Source organism: Halichoerus grypus, chromosome 5 (assembly GCF_964656455.1).
Source record: "Halichoerus grypus chromosome 5, mHalGry1.hap1.1, whole genome shotgun sequence".
In the NCBI taxonomy this organism is placed as follows: domain Eukaryota; kingdom Metazoa; phylum Chordata; class Mammalia; order Carnivora; family Phocidae; genus Halichoerus; species Halichoerus grypus.
This window is the reverse complement of record NC_135716.1, coordinates 41,187,887-41,212,280: the sequence shown is the minus strand read 5'-3', so window position 1 is coordinate 41,212,280 and position 24,394 is coordinate 41,187,887. Positions and strand designations below refer to the sequence as shown.

Here is a 24,394-nt window from a genome sequence, read left to right as displayed (position 1 = left end):
AGAGAACAGAGCAGTCTAGGAGGCAGGGGGTATCAAGAGAATCTGAGGAGGCACCTAAGATTATGTTTAATATTTCACAATGCAACATGTGAGGAAGATGAAACAAACAAAAAAATCTGCCACATAAAATAGGGTTAAAAACTAGGGTGAATCCAAACCCTAAGAGTCATTCTGCTGTAGCATTTATATCTCATACTTCATTGCTGTGCTTTGGCGATAACATTCTGTGATATTAAGCACTTGAGACAATCAAAACCTAGATTTCAGGAATCTTAGTAATCCTTACAGAACTGAAGGAGTCTGAGTAAAAAAAAAACAAAACACCTCAGCCCTCCTCTTGTATTACTCCTTTCTCTCACACAACCACCATACTCACAATACTTCTGACACAAGATGTGGGGAGGTTTTCCCACACCTATCCTACAATATAACTCAATTCTAACACTATCTACCTGGAGATAGCATCAGATCCCACAGGTTAAGGGCTCAGTCCCATAAGACAGGGCCCCTCCCTTCAGATGCCAATCACAAGTTGTTACCTGTACTTCTGACCAAGAGGCTATAAATCTGAGGTTCCCACAACCCCAGGAATTCAAATAATTTGCTAGAGCAGCTCATAGAACTCAGGACAACAGTTTACTTACTATTTACCAGCTTATAAAAGTATATGACAAATGATAGAGATGAATATCCAAATCGAAGAGATATATAGAGCAGGTTACATGGGAAGGGGCACATAGCTTCCATGCCCTCTCCAGGTAGCCAGTCTCCCAGCACCTCCACATGTTCACCAACCCAGAAGCTCTCCAAACCTCATACTATTTATAGAGCCTTCCTCATGTCAGGCATGATCTATCATTTAACTCTATTCCCAACCTTCCTCCCCTCTCTGAAGGATGGAAGTGAGGCTGAAAATTGCAAGCTTGTAATCATGATTTGGTCTTCCTGGCAAACAGCCCCCATCCAAGAGCCCACCAAGAATCACCTCATTAGAATAAAAGAAACTACTATAGCCCAGGAAATTCCAAAGGATTTAGTAGGAGCCTTATGTCAAGAACCAGGGTCAAAGACCAAATACTAGAACAAAAAAATTCTCCTAGTACTGTTATCACTGAGGAAATTAGAAGGGTTGTAGGAGCTCTATGTCAGCAACCGAGGTCAGAGACCAATAAATATATTTTATATTATCTCACAGAGTCAAATTATAAAATTTACTACAACCATGCTACATTAATGTCAGACCTACTCTATACAATCTAGATTTACATACATCTTCATAGAATAGCTCCCTGTTTGGCCAAGTCTTGTTCTTGGGGTAAAAATATTTTGAACGAGGGGCACCTGGCTGGCTCAGTAGGTAGAGCATACAACTCTTGTTTCAGGGTTGTGAGTTCGATGCTTAACCAACTGAGTCACCCAGGCACCCCATATTTTGTTTTTAAATTAGGATTCAAAGAGGCAAGTATGAACACAATTCATTCCCCCAAAAGTAGAAGCTGAACACAATTATTATTTCAATTATTCTACATCAGCCCTCCCAAAAGCATAAAGCAGATTCCCATATTAAAGCTCTGCTCAAACAGGAATACTTCCATTTTACACCCAATTCAAGTAACAGAGGAAGTTTAGACCAATTTAACATGCTTAATATGCTAGGCAATGAAGAAACTTTCCAAAAGACCTTAGTAAATATATCCCACAAAGTTTATACACCAATAGTTTATAGCCTTGGGAGGAAGGATGGCAAGAGTTATTAACTATTTGAGAAACTCAGTAAAGCTCTTTAGAAAAATGCACGTCTCCCTCTGTTTTAACTGCCTCCCTATTTACCTAGTTAGTGAGAAAAAGATTCCTGTTCTAGAGTTAAGAGGATGGCCAAATACACAACACCTGATACTGGACAGGTTTAAATCAACAGCAGTCACATATACTCACAGCGTTGAGGAGGAAGACTGCCACACTCATGCAGGGCCACACAGGGATAACCCTACAGAACAAAGTGAACCACTAGGGGCTGTGGGACGCAGGCTTTGCAGTACCAAGAGGGTGAGGTTTCCCCCGGCTCCTAGAAGAGGATGTGACTGGCTTGTTTAAATAATTCTGCAGCTGGCAGGGAAATGAAAGCTGTTATTCACAGATAAGCAGAAACTGCACCTGATCTATTTAATAATAATAAGGAGGGTTGTTTAGCTAGGGAATCTTATCCTCAGGAACAGAGTAGAGAAGAGAACTTGTAGTTAGGCCATTCAAGACCCTCCTGATTTTATCAGATATCAAGGAGCATGTAATACTGAGATTTAATTTTTGGCATTACAAAACACCTTCCTCTACAGACAGACAGACAGACACACACACACACACACACACACCCCCTCTAGAATCCATATTAAGAACCACTGCTCAATATGTATATTTGATTGTTGCCTTTTCCCATGCATGCCGTCTTACAAAGAGTAGGCAATGCTTGATACTCAGGAGAGAATTTGGTCACTCAATCTCCTACAGATGGTCCTGGATAATACCTAGTAGTTTCAAATGTGCTTCAAGACGAATCTGAAAAAATTAATGAATAAATGGGGAGAAGGAAAAGCTCTTGCTTACAGCAGAATGCCAACTAAAAAATACAGACAGAATTAGAAAATCTCAACAATCATGATTTAAGCAAGAATCAATGAAAACTAAAACTACTAAGTGAACATTTGATTAAATACAAAATATTAACATAGTTTCAAAGGATCTCCCCACAGATACTTATTAAGTACAAAGGCAAAAATATCTTTATACCGAAAAAACTTGGCAGATACTAATTTATTTAAATAATCAAACTTAAGGGGCACCTGGGTGGCTCAGTCATTAAGCGTATGCCTTCGGCTCAGGTCATGATCCCAGGGTCCTGGGATCGAGCCCCGCATCAGGCTCCCTGCTCCGCGAAAAGCCTGCTTCTCCCTCTCCCACTCCCCCTGCTTGTGTTCCCTCTCTCACTGTGTCTTTGTCAAATAAATAAAATCTCTAAAAAAAAAAATCAAACTTAGTATCACTAATAACGGAATAAATTGACATCATATGCTCCCTAATGTTATACCAAGAATTATTATTGTGATATTCCTGCCAAGAATGTATACCTGAATCTATTCATAAGGAAACATCAGGCAAACCCAGACTGAGAAACATTCTATAAATGATTGGCCAGGGGGTGCCTGGGTGGCTCAGTGGGTTAAGAGTCTGCCTTTGGCTCAGGTCATGATCCAGGGGTCCTGGGATCAAGCCCTGAGTGGGGCTCCCTGCTCAGAGGGGAGTCTGCTTCTCTCTCTCCCTCTGCCCCTTCCTCCTGCTCATGTGGTCTCTCTTCTTGCTCTGTCTCTCAAATAAATAAATAAATAAATAATTGGCCTGTACTCTTTAAGCACATTAAAATTCTGCACAACAGAGAAGCAAAGACTAAAAAATTGTTCCAGGGGCGCTGGGTGGCTCAGTCAGTGAAGCGTCTGCCTTTAGCTCAGGTCATGATCCCTGGGTCCTGGGATCAAGCCCCGCGTCGGGCTCCCTGCTCAGCGGGGAGCCTGCTTCTCCCTCTCCCTCTGCCTGCCGCTCCCTTGCTTGTGCTCTCTGTCAAATGAATAAATTAAATCTTAAAAAGTAAATAAATAAAATAAAAATAAAAAATTGTTCCAGATTAAGAGAGACTAAAAGGACATGACAACTAAATACAACACATAAGCCTTAACTAGCAAGAAAAAATGCTTATTCATTTTTTTAATTCATTTTTGATACGAAGGACATCGTTGGGACAAGAGGAGAAAGTTGAATACGATCTGTGGCTCAGAGGGTAGTACTGTATCAGTTAACTTCCTGATTCTGATGGCTGCACTGTTTTACTTTATTATACAGAAGCCTGCCCTTGTTTTAGGAAATACAGACTGAAGAATTTATAGAGTGATGAGCATCATGTCAGCAACTTATTCTCAATTGGTTCAGAAAAATTACACACATGAATGCAGTAAAATGTGTGGAAGTTCTTTGTATTATTCTTCAATTTTTCTGTACGTTTGAAACATTCTCAAAATATAACATTAAAAAGTTTAACTTAAAAGGCACAACAGGTTCAGCTGGTTAAGCGTCCAACTCTTGGTTTTGGCTCAGGTCATGATCTCAGGGTTGTGAGATCGAGACCCAAGCTCAGCAGGAGTCTGCCTGAGATTCTATCTCCCTCTTCCACTGCCCCTCCCCCTGCTCATACATGCGCACACTAAAATAAATAGTTCTTTTTTTTTTAATTTTTTTTATTTAAATTTTTTATTGTTATGTTAATCCCCATACATTACATCATTAGTTTTAGATATAGTGTTCCATGATTCATTGTTTGTGCATAACACCCAGTGCTCCATGCAGAACGTGCCCTCCTCAATACCCATCACCAGGCTAACCCATCCTCCCAACCCCCTCCCCTCTAGAACCCTCAGTTTGTTTTTCAGAGTCCATTGTCTCTCATGGTTCTTCAATAGTTCTTTTTTTTAAAAGGCACAACAAAATAACATTTTTTGACAATTAGATTACCAAATACCAAAAAGTGTAAGTATATACTCATATATAGATTCAGCATCACAATAAATGATACATGCATTGCTCATACATTGCTGGTGGATGGATAAACTTCTAACCTCTGCAGAGGGCAATTCATCATTATCCATCAAAATGATAAATGCACATACCTTGAAACCAGGACCCTACTTCAAGGTATTTATCCTATGGATATATTCTCACATATGTATATAATATATAGACATTAATTGTAGCTTTGCTTGTAACAACAAAAGATCCCAAATAACATAAATATCCTTTAATAAAGCACTAGTTAAGTATATTTGGCATATCCATAATGATGAAATATTAGTAGCTTTTAAAAACCATAAGGTAGTTCTTTGGGGCACCTGAGTGGCTCAGTCGATTGAGTGGCAGACTCCTGATTTCAGCTCAGGTCATGATCTCAGGGTCCTGGGATGGAGCCCCATGTCTGGCTCTGCACTCAGCAGGGGGTCTGCTTGAGGATACTCTTCCCTCTGCTCCTCCCCCTCCCCACTAGTGCACATGCTCTCTCTAAAATAAACAAATCTTTAAAAAAAAGAAAGCAAAAGGTAGTTCTAAATGTACTGACAAAAATATTTCTAAGATGTACTGTTACAGTAAAAAATGCCATGTATAGAGGCGCCTGGGTGGCTCAGTCGGCTAAGCGTCTGCCTTCGGCTCAGGTCATGATCTCAGGTCCTGGGATAGAGTCCCACATCGGGACTCCCTGCTCAGCGGGGAGCCTGCTTCCCCCTCTGCCTGCCACTCCCCCTGCTTGTGCGCTCTCTCTCCCCCTCTCTCTGACAAATAAATAAAATCTTTTAAAAAATTAAAATTAAAAAAAAATGCAATGTATAGAACAGTGCAGCTAGTGAAAAATCATTGTATGGGGAGAATATATATACACAGATATGTTTCCAAATGTATAAAACATCTCAAAAAAGATACCCCCAAAATTGATAACTGGTTTGCATCTGAAGAAGAGAACTAGATGGCTAGGAATCAAGGAAGGGAGCCCTTTTACTGTATTCTTCATGCCTTCTAAACCATGTGATGCATTACTTTTTTTTTTTTTTAAGTCATAGGGACTACATATTATAATTCTATTCATACGAAATATCCAAAACAGGCAAATCCATAGAGACAGAAAGCAAACTGGTAGTTGCCAGGGACTTGTAGCAAGTGGGGAATGGAGAGCTGAGTGCTTAATTGGTCCAGGGTTTCCTTTTAGCATGATGAAGCTGGAATTAGATAGTGGTGACTATTGTACAACATTGTAAATATGCTAAATGCCACTGAACTGTACACTTTAAAATAGTTAAAGTGAATTTTGTTATTCATATTTTATCACAATAAAAAAATTAAACATTTACAAACTAAATATAAATGAAACCAATAAAATTCAAAATCACATAAATTTGATAGTATGTCTTACTGAAATTAAACTGTTACTCACAACATTAATAAGGAACCCACTGATTTGGCGCAGGTTTCTTTCAACAAGCTTTTTCTTCAAGAGGACATACAATGGATCAATTGTTTGGCCATCTTCTCTTTTTTTTTAAGATTTTTTTTTTATTTATTTGAGAGAGAGGTAACGAGAGAGAGCATGAGCAGGGAGGAGAGGGAGAAGCAGACTCCCCACTAGGCAGAGAGCCCGACGTGGGGCTCAATCCCAAGACCCTGGGATCATGACCTGAGCTTAACTGACTAAGCCACCCAGGCGCCCCAACTGTTTGACCATCTTAAGTTAATATATAAAACCTGCACTGATAGGAGTATACCACTAACACATCCTGTTCACCTCTGTTCTCATCTGAAGACATGAAAACTTATAATAATTATAAGGTGGCCATGCAAAAGATCCAGCACATGCTTATACTCATTTATTCATATCAGCTAAAAGAAAACACAATATTCTAAACTTCTCCAAGAATTTATAAACCCCTGAGAAGACACCCAACCATTTCCAAGGACTTTAGACCCAACTAAAAACACTTATCTAATATCCACACAGGAGAGAGATTTTATCACTCCCTTTTTATATCCTTAATCTTCCCCTCTTCACTATCTCATTCCTTACAGCCTATACATACTACTTTTAAAAAACAGTAATGGGGCACCTGGCTGGCTCAGTCAGAACAGCGTGCAACTCTTGATCTCAGGGTTGTGGATTCGAGCCCCATGTTGGGTGCAGAGATTACTTAAAAAAATAAAATCCTGGGGTGCCTGGGTGGCTCAGTCGTTAAGCGTCTGCCTTCAGCTCAGGTCATGATCCCGGGGTCCTGGGATCGAGCCCCACATCGGGCTCCCTGCTTGGCAGGCAGCCTGCTTCTCCCTCTCCCACACCCCCTGCTTGTGTTCCCTCTCTTGCTGTATCTCTCTTGGTCAAATAAATAAATAAAATCTTTAAAAAAAATAAAATCCTAAAAAACAACAACAACAAAAAAAACCTCTCTGGCCCCTACTCCTTCCCTTCACAACCAAATTTATTTTTACATACTTCATTTACTTATATTCAGTGACTCCATTTGCCTGTTTCCACTCACTAGTTATCTATTACAATATGACTTTTGTTCCATTTTTTTAAACTGTTCTCTCAAATATTACCAAACCCTGAAAACCATAATATTCCAGTAGCCTCTTCTTGACTACTTGACTTCTCTGAAGCATTTCAGAGCCAAAGGACTTACCCAAGGGACTTACCTATAAATTTTCCAAGATCCTTTCATTCAATCATAAAGTGTTTTTGAATTCATACTATTTGATTTAAAACTATCTGAACAAGAGAAAGTTCCTGCCTTTGTATTCACACTTTAGTCAGGTAAATAAATAAAATATAAAACAAGAACAGTGTGGTTGAACAGTTTGAGAGAGAATGAGAAGGAATCAGAAAGAATGAAACAATTTCTTTCTGTTTCTAAAGAAAGTATTGTTTTGAATATTAGGAAGTCTAGGGCTTCCTGTATTAATTTCTGAGGACTGCCATAACAAAGTACCAAAAACTAGGTGGCTTAAAACAACAGAATTTATTCTCTCAAAATCTGGAGGCCAGAAGTTCAAAATCAAGGTGTCAGCAAAGCCTTTCTCTCTCTGAAGATTCCAGGGGAGAATCCTTCCTTGCCTCTTTCTAGCTTCTGGTAGTTGCCAACAATCCTTGGTGCCCCTGGGCTTGCAGCTGTATTACTCCAATCTCTGACTCCAACATTATGTGGCCTTTTCTCCTCATAAGGACACCAACCATTAGATTTTGGACCCACCCTAACACAGTATGACCTTATCTTAAGTTGATTACAACTGCAAAGACTCTATTTCCAAATAAGGTTGCATTCACAGGTACCAGAGGTTAGAACTTAAAACACAATTTTTAGGACACAATTCAACCCATTATACTTCCCCTTTAATTTTCTCAAGCCAAGGCGAAGAGTAGAGGCTGTAGACAAGACCAAAAAAAAAAAAAATTTTTTTTTAAAAGACAGAAGAGGGCCCTTCTAGCACAACCTCCAAAAAAGGCATATACCCTGAGCCATGGATGAAGTCATTAGTGGTAGACCTGATGTGAAATGTTGAGATCCGGGAGCAAAGAGTCAAGAAAGAATTCTTGAGATGTGTTTGGTGCAAAAAGGTGGTTTTATTAGAGTACAGGGACAGGACCCGTGGGCAGAAGGAGCTGCAATGGGGTTGTGAGGAAAGGCTGATCATATACTTTCAAGTTGGGAGGAGTTTAGGGATAGTGTAATCTCTAAAGAATTTGGAAGCAAGCTTTCCAGAACCTTGAAGGGCTAGCTATTGTTAGGAAAAAGTCATTTACTACTGTCTAGTAAAACCTTAGTCATGAGATCCTTCAGATGTACATCGGTGGGCCATATGCCTGGAGGATGATAGTTAACATATTATCTTGAGGGAGGGGGGTTAAGATAAAGGTAGTTTCCAAAGGGATTTTTATATGTTAAAGACTTACAGGATCCTGGAGGTCGGGCTAATGTCAAGCTAAAGTTGCCTTTTGCCCTTAGCAAAGTATTAACATTGAGGCAGTTGAGTTCCTTGAGGAAGGTCACTCTGCCTGTCCCAAATACTTAATGGGCTATTAAGCTGTCTAAGGAAGTTTAATTTTTTTTTCTTCTGCCTTTGTTCTCCACATCAGACCTACACTTTCATTCTCACACAAGGACTATTATCTGCAAAGGTACAGGGTTATAAAGAGACCTGAAGTGCCCAGTGAAGTTCAGTGGAGTGAAAATATACTCATTAGGGCACTTTCAAGTTGAGAAAGAAACCAAACTTAAACCAGCTTATGCAAAAATGATATCACTGATGAAGTAGATATTAAATATTATGTATTATTAAATTTTAAGAAATACACGCTGTATTTAGGGATGATATGGCATAATATCTGCAACTTATTTTCAAATGATCCAGAAAAAAAATGGACATATGGCGGGGGGGAGGCAAAATGTTAACAACTGTAGTATTTAGGATGATGATTATTCTTTCAACTTCTCTACATGTAGGAAATTTTTCAAAAATAAAAAATGATGGGGGAGGGGCGCCTGGGTGGCTCAGATGGTTAAGCGTCTGCCTTGGGCTCAGGTCATGATCCCAGAGTCCTGGGATCAAGCCCCACATTGGGCTCCTGGCTCAGCAGGGAGCCTCCTTCTCCCTCTCCCTCTGCCTCTCCCCCTGCTCATGCTCTCTCTCTTTCTATTTCTGTGTCTCAAATGAATAAATAAAATCTTAAAAAAAAAAGAGAGATGATGGGGGAAAATGAGGACATATTTTAACTGGGACAAACAGGCTTCCATCCCACTTCAAGGTGGATTAGATCTAGGATTAAAAAGATGTGAAAAGGTGAGAAAAAAAAAAAAGATGTGAAAAGGTGAATTATACTACATGGATCTCTCATCTCCATACTTTTCTACATAAAACATCCCTCTCCAGTAATCCACCACAAAGCAAGATGTTTCTCACAATGTTCTTTTCCCCAATTAACCTCTCTCTGAATGAGAGGCAGGAGGGTGTCAGGAGGTTGGCAAAGATTCCCCAGTCCAGTAAATGTACTAAATCAGAGAAGGGATTAAGGGATTAAGAGTTGAGTAAATTAACTCCCTCTTCAATTTATCTTAACTCTTAACTCCCTTCTCATATTTAGCAGGTTAAAGAGTGAGAAACTATAGTAAAACAAAAATAAAGCAGGAAATCAGTAACACAGAATGTATTATAGTCTAAATACCATTCTCTGGTGAAGAGATTAGCTACCATAATAGAAAAAGAAAGAGGCAGAGATGGATCATTATCTACCACAGGCTTGGCAATAGAGAAAAAAACCTGGGAAAACAGGATATTCACTTAACAAAGATGGAAGAAAAATAAGAGGAAGGGAAACAAGCAGAAAAGAAATGAGAGAGCAGATCAATGAGACAGTGCAGCAGCTAAGCTGCCATACCCAGAGCTGTCTTCAGGGATCTCAGATCCCTACAACCAGCTCCAAAAGTGCTTCTCAATTTTGTCCTGACACCAGTCACAGCTTTTGAAAAATTGTAAGAACACATAAATGAAACTATGAATCCTAGGCAGATGGGAAAATACAGAATTCCTTTCTCCCCCAACAAGAAATGAACCCATTCATAGGTAAAACTTATTAATCCTCACAAACCTCAACTTCCTTCAAAAGGTTAAGTGCTTAAGGAATCTCACTGATTTGCACAGGTATCTTAAGGATGACAATCACTCTTGTATAGAACAGCAGATGGGAATCTCTCCCTGAATCTGTTTATTCAACCAAAAAATGAATGTCATTTGGAAAAATGTAGTCTTATGTTGTCTTTCAGAAGGCCATATAAACACCAGTAAATAACCCTATTTATTGTTTTAATTACTTCTAAAATATTAATCTCTGACAGATAAAAAAGAAACAATCATTATTTTAACTCAATTCAACAATGCAAGGAGGGAGCATCTGTTAAATCCTTGGTTCTCCTTCAATTATGTACCTTCATAATACAAATCTGATTTGCAGCTACTCCATGAACTATTATTAATTAACAATTTTACTCATTTCAACTTCACCTCTCCAACTTAGAACTGTTAACATGGTTTTTATTTTTTATTTTTTTTAAACAGGCTCCATGACCAATGTAGGGCCTGAACTCATGACCCTGAGATTAAGAGTCATACGGTCTACTAACCGAGCCAGCAAGGCGCGCCAACATGGTTTTTATAATTTTTTTTAATCAAATCTTTAAACAGAATTTATTTTGGTACTTGAGGAACAGACCATACTTGACCAACAAGTTCACAATGAACAGTCTTAGATACCTACTATAAAGTACAAGATTTGAATTACGTGGCTATTAATCCAATCACTAAAGAAATTATGACCAAAAAAATCTGAATTGCCAACAATCTAGGGGTATTACAACACTTTTCAAATATAACATTCATTCTTGAAACAGTCAATTTAAATAATACTATACAACTGGTCAAGTGTAAACCTAATCAATAAAAAGCAGTCTTACCTGTATGAGGCGGATCTAACGTTACCATTACAGATGCTTCAGAACAGTGTTTTCCACTGTAATTATGCCCATGATTAATTTCTCTAGCACTTCCCTCAGTAGGCAGATTTAAACTGCATATTCTGGGATTATTTTGTAACTGGAGGAAGGTGTTCTTACTTGCAACAACCTAAAAGAAGGATTTATTTTATGCAGAAATTAAATCTAATCTCCCGTATTTTTACATAACAGATTCCTAATTTAAAATATAAACTACCAGTTTCTCTATATCTTAATAGGGAATAGATATTTTAAAATAAATTTAAAATCCAAATTTTACTATTAAACTAGTTTTAATTGTTATAAAAGCTGAAAGACACAACAGAGTAAAAATTATGCCTATAATTATAGTGTATGTTAAACAACATATCAGAAGAGTTTCAAACATGTCATAACATGCCATTCTCAGAATCAATTGCTCTTTTTTGTCAAGTTTCTCAATATTAAAATCAATACTTAAATATTCTCCATTTTTTATGTGGGATAGTGGTACTGTCACTGCATTGTTTACAGAGACAAATATTAAACTGTTTACAAATGAAAAGATATTTCTGGGATTGGCATCAAAATAATGAGTATGCTGCACCAAAAATAATGAGATTCCTAGGAATAAACCTAACCAAAGAGGTGAAAGACCTGTACTCTGAGAACTATGAAACAATGATGAAAGAAATTGAAGACAACATAAAGAAATGGAAAGACATTCCATGTTCATGGATTGGAAGAACAAATATTGTTAAAATGTCTATACTACTCAAAGCAATCTACACATTTAATGCAATCCCTATCAAAATATTGACAGCATTTTTCACAGAACTGGAACGACACTAAAATTTGTATGGAACTACAAAAGATCCCAAATAGCCAAAGCAATCTTGAAAAAGAAAAGCAACGCTGGCATCACAATTCCAGACTTCAGGTTGTATTACAAGGCTGTAGTAATCCAAACAGTACAGTACCGGCACAAAAACAGACACACAGATCAATGGAACAGAATAGAAAATCCAGACATTAACCTGTAACTCTATGGTCAATTAATCTTCAACAAAGCAGGAAGGATTTTCCAATGGGAAAAAGACAGTCTCTTCAACGAATGGTATTGGGAAAAATCAACAACATGCAGAAGAATGAAACTGGGCCACTTTCTTACACCATACACAAAAATAAATTCAAAACGGAGGGATGCCCGGATGGCTCAGTCAGTTAAGTGTCTGACTCTTGATTTCAGCTTACGTCATAATCTCAGGGTTGTAAGATTGAGCCCCCCACTGGGCTCCACACTGGGCATGGAGCCTGCTTAAAAGATTCTCTCTCCCTCCCTCTACCACTCCCCCCCAGAAATGGATTAAAGACCTAAATGTGAGACCTGAAACCATAAAAATCCTAGAAGATAGCACAAGCAGTAATTTCTCTGACACTGGTCACAGGAACTTTTTTCTAGATAGGTCCTCTGAGGCAAGGGAAACAGAAGCAAAAATAAATTGGGACTAAATCAAAATAAAAAGCTTCTCCACAGCAAAGGAAACAACCAACAAAACTAAACGGCAACCTACGGAATGGGAGAAGGTATTTGCAAATGACATATCCAATAAAGGGTTAGTATCCAAAATATATTAAAAAACTTATACAATACCCCCCCAAAAATGGGCAAAAGGCATGAACAGACATTTCTCCAAGGAAGATGTCCAGATGGCCAACAGACACATGAAAAAGATGCTCATTATCACTCATCATCAGGGAAATGCAAATCAAAATTACAATGAGCTATCACCTCACACCTGTCAGAATGACCAGAATCAACAACATAAGAAAGAACAGATGTTGGTGAGGATGTGGAGAATAAGGAACCCTCTTATTGGTGGGAATGCAAACTGGTGCAGCCACTGAAAAACAGTATGGAGGTTCCTCAAAAAGTTAAAAATAGGAGCACCAGGGTGGCTCAGTCAGTTAAGCGGCTGCCTTCAGCTCAGGTCATGATCCCAGGGGTCTGGGATCAAGCCCCGCATCGGGCTCCTTCCTCAGCGGAGAATCTGCTTCTCCCTTTCTCTCTCCCTCTGCCTCTCCCTGCCTCTTGAGTCTATTCAAATACCTTGGGGGCGCCTGGGTGACTCAGTTAAGCACCCAACTCTTGATCTCAGCTCAGGTTTTGATCTCATGTTCGTGAGTTCAAGTTCCATATTGGGCTCCACACGGGGTGTGGAGCCTACTTTTAAAAAAATTAATTAATTAAATAGACTAAGATATATGTGTACATATATACATATACATATATATCCTATTTCCTTAAACATTCACCCACTAGTTTTGGTTATCTATTGAATTTTTTTTTTTAGAGACAACACAAATACCTGTCTAATGCCAACAACTGCTACAGAAAGCAAAACAGGTGAGCAGGAACATAAGTGGTTCTAGCCAATGTCCACACATGAAGGAGGCAGTGACATTTATGGTTCTCCAAACCTCAAACTTCCTTCTAGAGTTCATACTGACCAGTCCCTTAAATTGTTTTAAGAATTACACAGATTCTGCTCCATGGATTGAGAACTAATATGCAAACTCTGTTATAGAGCACACTAATATTAACTGTCTTAATTCCATTTTAAAATCCTAGCATATTGTAGGTGGTTAAGTATTCCCGTGTAATAAACATGTAACTTAAAAGCCCTCCTTTATCCCCAGAAATCATTCATAAGCAAATATTATTGTGTGCTAACAAGCTCCTTTAATTGGACTACCAAAAGCTGTTTTCTCTTCAGCCCTGGCTTAAGACAGATATACCTAAACTTTTTTTTAAAGATTTTTTTTTTTTTGACAGAGAGCGAGCGAGCGAGAGCAGGAACACAAGCAGGGGGAGTGAGAGAGGGAGAAGCAGGCGTCCTGCCGAGCAGGGATCCCGATGTGGGGCTCGATCCCAGGACCCTGGATCATGACCTGAGCCAAGGCAGATGCTTAACTGAGCCACCCAGGCACCCCCCCTACACATTTTTTTAATTGAGGTTTAATTGACATAAAACATTAGTTTCAGATGTACAACAGTAATGATTCAGTATTTGTATATACTGCAAACTGATCACCACAATAAGTCTAGTTAAATCCATCACCATACATAGTTACAGAATTTTTTTTCTTGTGATGAGAACTTTTAAGATCTACTTCTTAGCAACTTACGGCATCCACCTTTTCTAACACCACTTCTATTATTATGATTTAGCATTCCACTTTAAGAAACAGCTTACTCCTCTTCTTATATATTTTACTTATATTAGTATAGATTCAGACTCCTGTATAATTCAATGAATTACTACCAATTAGCATATTTATTGACACTCGATTTGTTCCAGATTTTGTATTTATCAGACCAAACAAATAAAAACCCCTGAAGGGGGCACCTGGGTGGCTCAGTCGTTAAGCGTCTGCCTTCGGCTCAGGTCATGATCCCAGGGTCCTGGGATCGAGCTCCACATCGGGCTCCCTGCTCGGCGGGAAGCCTGCTTCTCCCTCTCCCACTCCCCCTGTTTGTGTTCTTGCTCTCGCTATCTCTCTGTCAAATAAATAAATAAAATCTTAATAAAAAATAAATAAAAACCCCTGAAGTTACCAAAACAATACTATTTTCATCTAAGATGAGAAATAATTTAAGAACAAAAATTTAGGAATGGAATAGACTAAGGAGAAGGGAGAGTGAACTGCTAAGGCTTCTCATGTTGCCTTGCTTAAAACAGCTGTACAATTTCAAAAATGCCTATTTCAAAAATGCCTAGTTTTTAAAAATAACTTTAGTTTCCTAGTAGAATTAAAAGAAGAAAAGAGTAAATCAATGAATTTGGTCTCAAATTAGTCCTTACATCAAAAAATAAACCTTAAGACTAGAGTGTCAAAATGATTAATGGGCAAAGAAGAGTCTTCTTAACATCCTGGAACAACAAGGTATCCATGTACAAAAGAATGAAATTGGACCACTACCTCACACCACACACAAAAATGAACTCAAAAATGGGACACAGATTCAAATGTAAGAACTAAAACTACAAAAGTCACGGGACGCCTGGGTGGCTCAGTTGGTTAAGCGTCTGCCTTCAGCTCAGGTCATGATCCCAGGGTCCTGGGATCGAGTCCTGCATCGGGCTCCCTGCTCAGTGGGGAGCCTACTTCTCCCTCTACCTGCCGCTGCCCCTGCTTGTGCGCATGCTCTCTCTCTCCGGCAAATAAATGAATAAAATCTTTAAAAAAATGAAATAAAAATAAAATAAAACTACAAAACTCTTAGAATACAGGAGACAAGGGAAAAAATTCTGTAACTATGTACAGTGACAGATGATAACTACACTTACCATGGTGATCATTTCACAATATCTACAAATATCAAACCATTATGTCATACACCTGAATATAATGCTGTATGTCAATCACACCTCAATAAAAAACAAATTAGGTTTTTTTTTTAAGATTTTATTTCTAAGTAATCTCTACACCCAACATGGGGCTCAAACTCACGACCCTGAGATCAAGAATCACATGTTCTACTGACTGAGCCAGCCAGGCACCCCAAAAAACAATTTTTTTTTTTTTTAATAAAATACAGGGGTGCTTGGGTGGCTCAGCTGGTTCAGCAGCCGACTCTTGGTTTCAGCTCAGGTCATGATCTCAGGGTCATGAGATCAAGTCCCATGTCTGAGAGTGCAGTCTGCTTAAGATTCTCTCTGCCCTTCACCCCTCCCTCTCTAAAAAACAAATTAATTAATAAAATAAAATACAGGAGTAACTCTTCATGACCTTCTTAGATATAATACCAAAATCATAAGTACTAACACCAAAAAAATTAGATAAATTGTATTTAATCAAATTTAAAACTTCTGTGCTGCAAATTATACTATCAAGAAAGTGAATATCCAACAGAAGAGGAGAAAATATTTGCAAATAATATAACTGATAAGGGACCTGTATCTAGAATATATTTTTTAAATAACACTCTTGGGGTGCCTGGTTGGCTCAGTTAATGGAGTATGGGACTCATGATCTCAGGGTTGTGAATTCAAGCCCCATGGTAGGTGTAGGGATTAATAAAAAATAAAAATTAAATTCAATTAAAATTAAATTTTTAAAAAAATCTTAAAAAAAAAAACTCTTACAACTCTATAACAAAAATCAAATAATACAATTTTACAAAGGTCAAAGGATCTGGGGGCACCTGGGTGGTTCAGTCAGTTAAACATCCAACTCTTGATTTTGGCTCAGGTCATGATCTCAGGGTCCTGGGATCGAGCCCCACACTGGGCTCTGTGCTCAGCATGGAGTCTGCTGGAAAGTCTCTCTCTCTCTCTCTCCCTCTGCCCCTCCCCCCTCTCTAAAATAAACAAAATCTTTTAAAAAACACACATAAAGGTCAAATGATCTGAATAGTCCAAAGAAGATACACAAATGGCCAATAAGCATATGTAAAGATGCTCAACAATATTAGCCACCAGTGACATACAAATCAAAACCACAAATAAGATACTACTTCAACCACCAGTACGGCTACAATCAAAAACATAATAATAAATGTTGACAAGGATGTGGAGAAATTGAAACCCTCATACATTGATGGTGGGAACAAAAATACTGCAGCCACCTTGGAAGAGTCTGGCAGTTCATTAATGAAAGGTTAAACACAGAGTTATCATATGATCCAGCAATTCCATACCTAGGAATATACCCAAGAAAAATGAAAACACATGTCTACACAAAAACTTGTTCACAAGCATTATTAATAACTCATAATTTGAAAAGTGGAAACAATCCAAATGCCTGTCAACTGATGGATTAATAAAATGTGGTATATTAATATATTATACAGTAGGGTAGGCAGAATAATGCTTCCCAAAGATGTCTATACTAATCCCCAGAATCTGTGAATATGTTACAAGGCAAAAGAATTTTGTAGATGTGATTAAGATGTGCTTAAAGTAATCTCTCCTGAAATGGAGAGATTGTCCTGGCTTACCCAGGTCAACCCAATCTAATCAAATCATTCCCAGTTTGAGAGAACCAGAAACATAGTAACATGGCAACTGAAACTGTCATTGCTGGCTTTGAAAATCAAAGAAGGGCAAAAAAAAATGCAGGTGGCCTATCGAACCTAGAAAAGGAAAAGGAAACAGATTCTCCCCTAAAACCTCCAGAAATAAATGCAGCCCTGCCAACACCTTTTGCAAATATCTTCTCCCATTCCATAGGCTGCCTTTTAGTTTATTTCCTTTGCTGTGCAGAAGCTTTTCATTTTGACAAAGTCCCAATAGCTCATTTTTGCTTTTATGTCCCTTGCTTCTGGACATGTGTCTAGTAAGAAGTTGCTATGGCAGAAGTCAAAGAGGTTGCTGCCCATGTTCTCCTCTAGAATTTTGATGAATTCCTGTCTCACATTTAGGTCTTTCATCCATCTTGAATTTATGTTTGTGTATGATGTAAGAAAGTGGTCCAGTTTTCCCAATACCATTTGTGAAAGTCTTTTTTCCAATGGATATTCTTTCCTGCTTTGTTGAAGATTAGTTGACCACAGAGTTGTGGGTCCATTTCTGGGTTCTCTATTCTGTTCCACTGATCTATGAGTCTGTTTTTGTGCCAATACCATACTGTCTTGATGATTACAGCTTTGTAATACAGTTTGAGGTCCAGAATTGTGATGCCTACAACTTTGGTTTTCTTTTTCAACATTACTTTGGCTATTCAGGGTCTTTTCTAGCTCCATACAAATTTTAGAACTGTTTGTTCTAACTCTGTGAAAAATGATGTGCTATTTTGAGGGAACTGCGCTGAATGTGTAGGGAGAATAGACATTATTTTAACAATATTTGTTCCTCGGGGCGCCTGGGTGGCTCAGTCGTTAAGCGTCTGCCTTCGGCTCAGGTCATGATCCCAGAGTCCTGGGATCGAGTCCCACATCGGGCTCCCTGCTCGGCAGGAAGCCTGCTTCTCCCTCTTCCACTCCCCCTGCTTGTGTTCCTGCTCTCGCTGTATCTCTCTCTGTCAAATAAATAAATAAAATCTTAAAAAAAAAAAACAAAAACAATATTTGTTCCTCCAATCCATAAGTATGGAATATTTTCCATTTCTTTGTGTCTTCAATTTCTTTCAAAAGTGTGCTATAGTTTTCAGAGATCTTTTACCTCTTTGATTAGGTTTATTCCTAGGTATCTTATGGGTTTTGGTGCAATTGTAAATGGGATCGATTCCTTGATTTCTCTTTCTGCTACTTCATTATTGGTGTATAGAAATGCAACAGATTTCTGTACATTGATTTTATATTCTGCAACTTTGCTGAATTCGTGTATCAGTTCTAGCAATTTTTCATGGAGTCTCTCGGGTTTTCTATGGCAACACCTTGATCTTAGCCCAGCGAAACCTGTTTTGGACTTCTGACCTACAGAATTGTAATAGATTTGTGTTCTTTTAAGCCACTAAACTTGTGATAACTTGTTATAGCAGCAATAGAAAACTAATAAATTTGGCAATAAAAAGAAATAAATTATTGATACATGGGTGAGCCTTGAATACATTATGCTAACTGGAAAAAGCCAGTCACAAAAAGCTACAAGTATGATGAATGTATGATTCTATTTATATGAAATGTCCCTAATAGGCAAATCTACAGAGACAGAAAAAAAGATTAGTGGTTGCAAAGCGCTGAGAGATTTGGAGAAAAATGGAGAACAACTGGTTAATATATACAAGGTTTCTTTCTGGAGTGATGAAAATGTTCTAAAATGGATCTTGGTGATCACTGCAAAACTGTGAATATAGTATATGATTTGTATGGTATGTGAATTGTATCTAATTAAAGCTGCTTTTAAAAAAAGAAACCTTGGGACGCCCGGGTGGTTCAGTCAGTAAAGTACCTGCCTTCGGCTCAGGTCATGATCCCAGGGTCCTGGGATAGAGCCTCGCATCGAGCTATTTGCTCAGTGGGGAGCCTGCTTCTCCCTCTGCCTGCGGCTCCCCGGGCTTGTGTGCATGCACACTCTCGCTCTCTGACAATTAAATAAATAAAATTTAAAAAAAAAAATAAGGGGCACCTGGGTGGCTCAGTCGTTATGAGTCTGCCTTCGGCTCAGGTCATGATCCCACGGTCCTGGGATCGAGCTCCGCATCAGGCTCCCTGCTCTGTGGGAAGCCTGCTTCTCCCTCTCCCACTCCCCCTGCTTGTGTTCCCTCTGTCACTATGTCTCTCTCTGTCAAATAAGTAAATAAAAAATCTTTTGGGGAAAAAAAAAACAGAAACCTGTGTTTTCTTCTTACATTGTGGCCAGAATTCTAAAGAAATGTAGGATAAAACAAACACATGCAGACCAAAAAAAGCAGAGTTAAAAACTAGTAGACCTTTCTGGGGCGCCTGGGTGGCTCAGATGGTTAAGCATCTGCCTTCGGCTCAGGTCATGATCCCAGGGTCCTGGGATCAAGCCCCACATCGGGCTCCTGGCTCAGCAGGGAGCCTGCTTCTCCTTCTCCCTCTGCCTCTCTCCCTGTTCATGCTCTCTCTCTCTCTCTGTATCTCTGTCTCAAATGAATAAATAAAATCTTTAAAAATAAATAAATAAATAAAAACTAGTAGACCTTTTTAACAACAAAAAGACAATCAATAAAACCATCCATTAAAGGGGTGCCTGGGTGGCTCAGTCGTTAAGTGTCTGCCTTTGGCTCAGGTCATGGTCCCAGGGTCCTGGGATGGAGCCCCGCATCAAGCTCCCTGCTCAGCGCGAAGCCTGCTTCTCCCTCTCCTACTCCCCCTGCTTATGTTCCCTCTCTCACTGTCTGTCCCTGTCAAATAAATAAATAAAATATTTTAATAAATAAATAAATAATAAAACAATCCATTAAAAACCAGGCAAAGAACTTGAATAGATATTTCTCCAAAGATACAAATAGCCAATAAGCACATGAAAGGATGCTCAGCATCACTATTCATAAAAGAAATGGAAATCAAAACCACAATGAAAAACCAATCACACCTACTAGGATATCTACAATCAAAACAAAACAAAATAGAAAATAACAAGTGTTGCTGAGGACGTGGAAAAACTGGAACCCTCACACATTGCTGGTGGGAATGTAAAACAGTGCAGCAGCAGTTGTCGAAAACATTTTGGTAGTTCTTCAAAAAGTTAAACGTAGAATTACCATATGACCCAGCAATTCCAGTCCTAGAAAAATGAACACAGGGACTCAAATAGAAACTTGCATGCCTATGTTCATAGCAGCATTATTCACAACAGCCAGAAAGTGAAAACAACCCAAGTATCCATCAAAAAAGTGAATGGATAAACAAACTGTGATGTATACATACAAATGAATGTTATTCAACCATACAAAGTCGTGAAGTTCTGACACATGCTACAACACAGATGACCCTTGAAAATATTATGCTAAGTGAAATAAGCCAGAAACAAAAGGGCAAATATTGTCTGATTCCACTTATACGAGGTAACTAGAAGTCAAATTTATGAAGATAGAAAGTACAATAGTAGTTACAAGGGAGTGGGTAAAGGAGGGAATAGAGAATTACTGCTTAATGGTGGTTATAGTTTGAGGTAATGAAAAAGTTTCCAACTGAAAACAGTGGTGATCGTTGCACAACAGTGTGAGTATAATTAAAGTCACTTATTTTGCAAACTTAAAAATGGTAAATAGCAGATTTTATGTTATATATATTTTACCACAATAAAAAAAGGAAAAAAATCTGGTGACAGATGGTGACTACACTTAATATCATAAGCATGACATACCGTATGTAATTGTCAGATCACTGTGCGTTGTATACCAAAAATTAATATAATATTGTATGTCAACTACAACAACCAAAAAGGAGAGGGAAAAAGAATTTGTAGACTTTAATCCCCATACCATGAATGGATCAGAAAACTGTAGAGCAGCAGGAAATGTGGACTGCCCATTTTATACACCTTTATATACTATCTATATAAATAAGACCTTTGGTCTTAGACATAAGACCAAAAACAATCCTTTCTCTTAGTAGTAAAAAATCAAGACTGCTTTAGGGACACCTGGCTAGCTCCGTCGGTAGAGCATGCAACTCTTCATCTCGAGAGTTCATGAATTCAAGCCTCACACTGGATATAGAGTTTACTTAAAAAAAAAAAAAAATGGAGGTGAGGTACTGCTTTAAGCATTTACTTTTTTTTTTTTTTTTTTTAAAGATTTTATTTATTTATTTAAGACAGAGAGAATGAGAGAGAAAGAGCACATGAGAGGGGGGAGGGTCAGAGGGTGAAGCAGGCTCCCTGCCGAGCAGGGAGCCCGATGCGGGACTCGATCCAGGGACTCCAGGATCATGACCTGAGCCGAAGGCAGTCGCTTAACCAACTGAGCCACCCAGGCGCCCAAGCATTTACTTTTTATAGATAAAAATGTAAGGAAATGGGGGCAACCTGGCTGGCTCAGTCAGTGGAGCATGAGACTCTTGATCTTGGGGTTGTGAGTTCGAGCCCCACACTGGGTGTAGAAATTACTTAAAAAATAAAATAAAATCTTAAAAAAAAAAAAAAAAGAAAGGAAATGTCCAGAATTGTTATACAGATTATTACTTACATGTTTACTCCTTAAATCACCTTATCTAAAGTTTCTTAAGATTTCATTTTCTTCAATGTTTTATTTAAATTCAATTTAGTTAACATATACTGTATTATTACTTTCAAGAGTAGAATTTAGTGATTCATCAGATGCATATAACACCCAGTGCTCATTACATCAAGTACCCTCCTTAATGCCCAGCACCCAATTACCCCATCCCTCCACCCACCTCCCCTCCAGCAACCCTCAGTTTGTTCCCTATAGTTAAGAGTCTCTTATGGTTTGCCTCCCTCTGTTTTTATCTTATTTTTCCTTCCCTTTCCCTATGTTCATCTGTTTTGTTTCTTAAATTCCACATGTGAGTGAAATCATATTTTGTCTTTCTCTAGCTGACTTATTTTGCTTACCATAATACCCTCTAGTTCCATCCACAAGATTTTTTTTAAGTAATCTCTACACCCACGGTGGGGCTTGAACTCATAACCCTAGATCAAGAGTCACATGCTCTTCCAACTGAGGAAGCCAGGAGCCCCTTATCTAAGTTTTCATTTATGTGGTAACTTTAAAAAGAATACTGATTAGAATAATTTATTTTTACAAGAATATCCACCCTCTCCCTCACAGAGGTATTTTTTACTGTTAACAGTTTATCCTATAGAGCCAACTGCAAGTCATTCCTTGAAAAAAAAAAAAAAAATTATGTAATCATTACTCTAAAGTTTTTGGAAGACTTTATCAAAGATACTAAAAATTCCTTCAGGCAGTAAGTGTTGTTAACTTTTTAAATGAAATGTTTAAAAAAAAAATGCATCCTTCTCTATATTATGCTTTTTTTTTTTTTTTTACCTCAAATAATTTTACGTCTGGACTCATCTTTGTATTCTCTTCATTTGGACTTGGATTACTTCTCCCTGGTGGTATAAATTTTAGTTTTTTGAAGGGATTCCCCTGCAACTGACTTGGTGCTGCAGATCGTCTCATATTCAGCAACGCTGACCTAAAAAATACCCAAAACAGAAATCATCCATGAATCTGATAGAATTAACTCCAAACATGAAAATAGCTCATCACTACAACCATATCTTGAAAAATGTAACAGAATAAACGTGTAAAAAACCTTGGAAAACAAGTTTCACAGCTAGGGATATTTTATTTTCATCACAAAGGGTTACTGAAAAGAATCTAAGACTTAAATTGAATGGTGTAAACTTGAGCATATGGATTTTGATAATACTATAGATTAGATAATGATAAAGTAGTCTTTGAAGGGTGCAACCATTAAACCTCTAGGAGCAAGAACAGCCAAGAACAGCAACAGACCTGGTTTTCGGCTTCCAACTACCGTTAAGGAGCAGTTACACTTCGTGCCTTAAGTCGCTCCTTTGACTTTGTGGCCCCGTTAAAAGTGTCCACAGACATCGTCTATTAATTAACCGGCTAATACCGTGCAGGATAACGTAGATTAGTCCTGGTGGAAACAAACCCAAGCACCGCAGAAGGAAAGCCGGCGGACCGCTGAGAGACCACCGCCCACAGTCGCCTCTCCCTGGGACCTTCCCACCACAAACGCACCGCTACCGCCAGCTCCGCACCAGCCCACCCCGTGGCCAACAGCGAGGCCGTCCCTCACACTTCAGCACCCCCCTCCCCCGCCTTCCCCCGGCCGCTCCACCGCCTTCCTTCCCTGCTCCACCTCCTTCCTTCCTCCTTCCCAACCCCCGGAGGCCGGCTTCGGCGCCTCTCCCCACTTTGTCCCGCACGAGCCCACAGGCTGCCTCAGCCCCACAAGACTTCCCCTCCAAGAACGTACCGGCAAAGATCCGACAGAAGTCGCGCGTCATCCGAGAAAGAATTCGGGTAGACAGAGACCTCTTCAACGGAGGTTAAGGCTCCCGCCTCGGCGCAGCCTATAGCGGACAAGCTAGCCGCGCGTGCGCACTACCTTTCTGCGGCTGCGCCTCCTTCAGCCCGACTCTGATTGGATGAACTTAACTGCGCATGTCTCTTTGCGTTTCCCTTTAAGCATTTGTAGTTTCGGATTTATGGTTCAATTAAAAAATATTTACTTGGAAAAATATTTGTTTTTTATTGATTGATTGATTGCCTACTGTCACATGCTGTAGGTGCTGATACAGACCTCATTTTAGAACAGACGACGCATACTTCTTAAATCTAAGAACATCTACATGGATGTGTTTAGGCAGTTAGATGGTCTGCATAATAGTATGTGCTTGGAAAAATAGTATGCAAATGTACTTTACCATAAAGCTCTTAAATTATGCGGCATTTTAGGAATGAAGTGACTTGAGCAACGTTGTTAAAATAATATAGGCCTTTAAAGTACCTGGCACACTTTAAAAATAAATAAATAAAGTACTTGTCACAAATAGGCAAACTAACGTTTTAGAAGTGGTCTGACACCTTTTAATGCAGTGACAAGGCAGAGAAATATATAGGTCATAGGCTTTTTAACGTAAAATTATCTCCAGGGGCACCTTGGTGACTCAGTTGCTTAAGCCTCTTTGACTCTTGGCTTCAGCTAAGGTCATGATCTCAGAGTCCTGGCATCCAGCCCCCTGTGGGCTCCCTGCTCAGTGGGGAGTCTCCTTCTTCCTCTCTCTTGTCCCTCTGCCCCTTCCCCCCACTCATATTCGCTCTCTCTCACTCTCAAATAAGTAAATAAAATCTATATTTAAAAAAAAAGTATCTCCAAA

General features: G+C 38.9%; 1 protein-coding gene across 4 annotated transcripts in view; it reads right to left on the bottom strand.

Annotated features, from left to right (window-relative positions):
- The window catches only part of RAD54B (RAD54 homolog B), an 86,217-nt gene extending 62,611 nt beyond the window's left edge, over positions 1 to 23,606 (bottom strand). For 2 of the 4 annotated variants that reach the window (XM_036065525.2, XM_036065526.2), the window contains exons 1-3: positions 23,491 to 23,606; positions 22,527 to 22,677; positions 11,079 to 11,247 (exon numbers count right to left, since the gene is read on the bottom strand). In XM_036065525.2, the coding sequence (XP_035921418.1) occupies positions 11,079 to 11,247; positions 22,527 to 22,661 (304 nt within the window). In that variant the 5' untranslated portion in view covers positions 22,662 to 22,677; positions 23,491 to 23,606. Of the gene's footprint in view, positions 1 to 11,078; positions 11,248 to 22,526; positions 22,678 to 23,000; positions 23,251 to 23,490 lie in introns of those variants that run through there. The other 2 variants (XM_078072219.1, XM_078072220.1) reach the window with 2 other exon arrangements.
- Between the last annotated feature and the right edge of the window lie 788 nt (positions 23,607 to 24,394).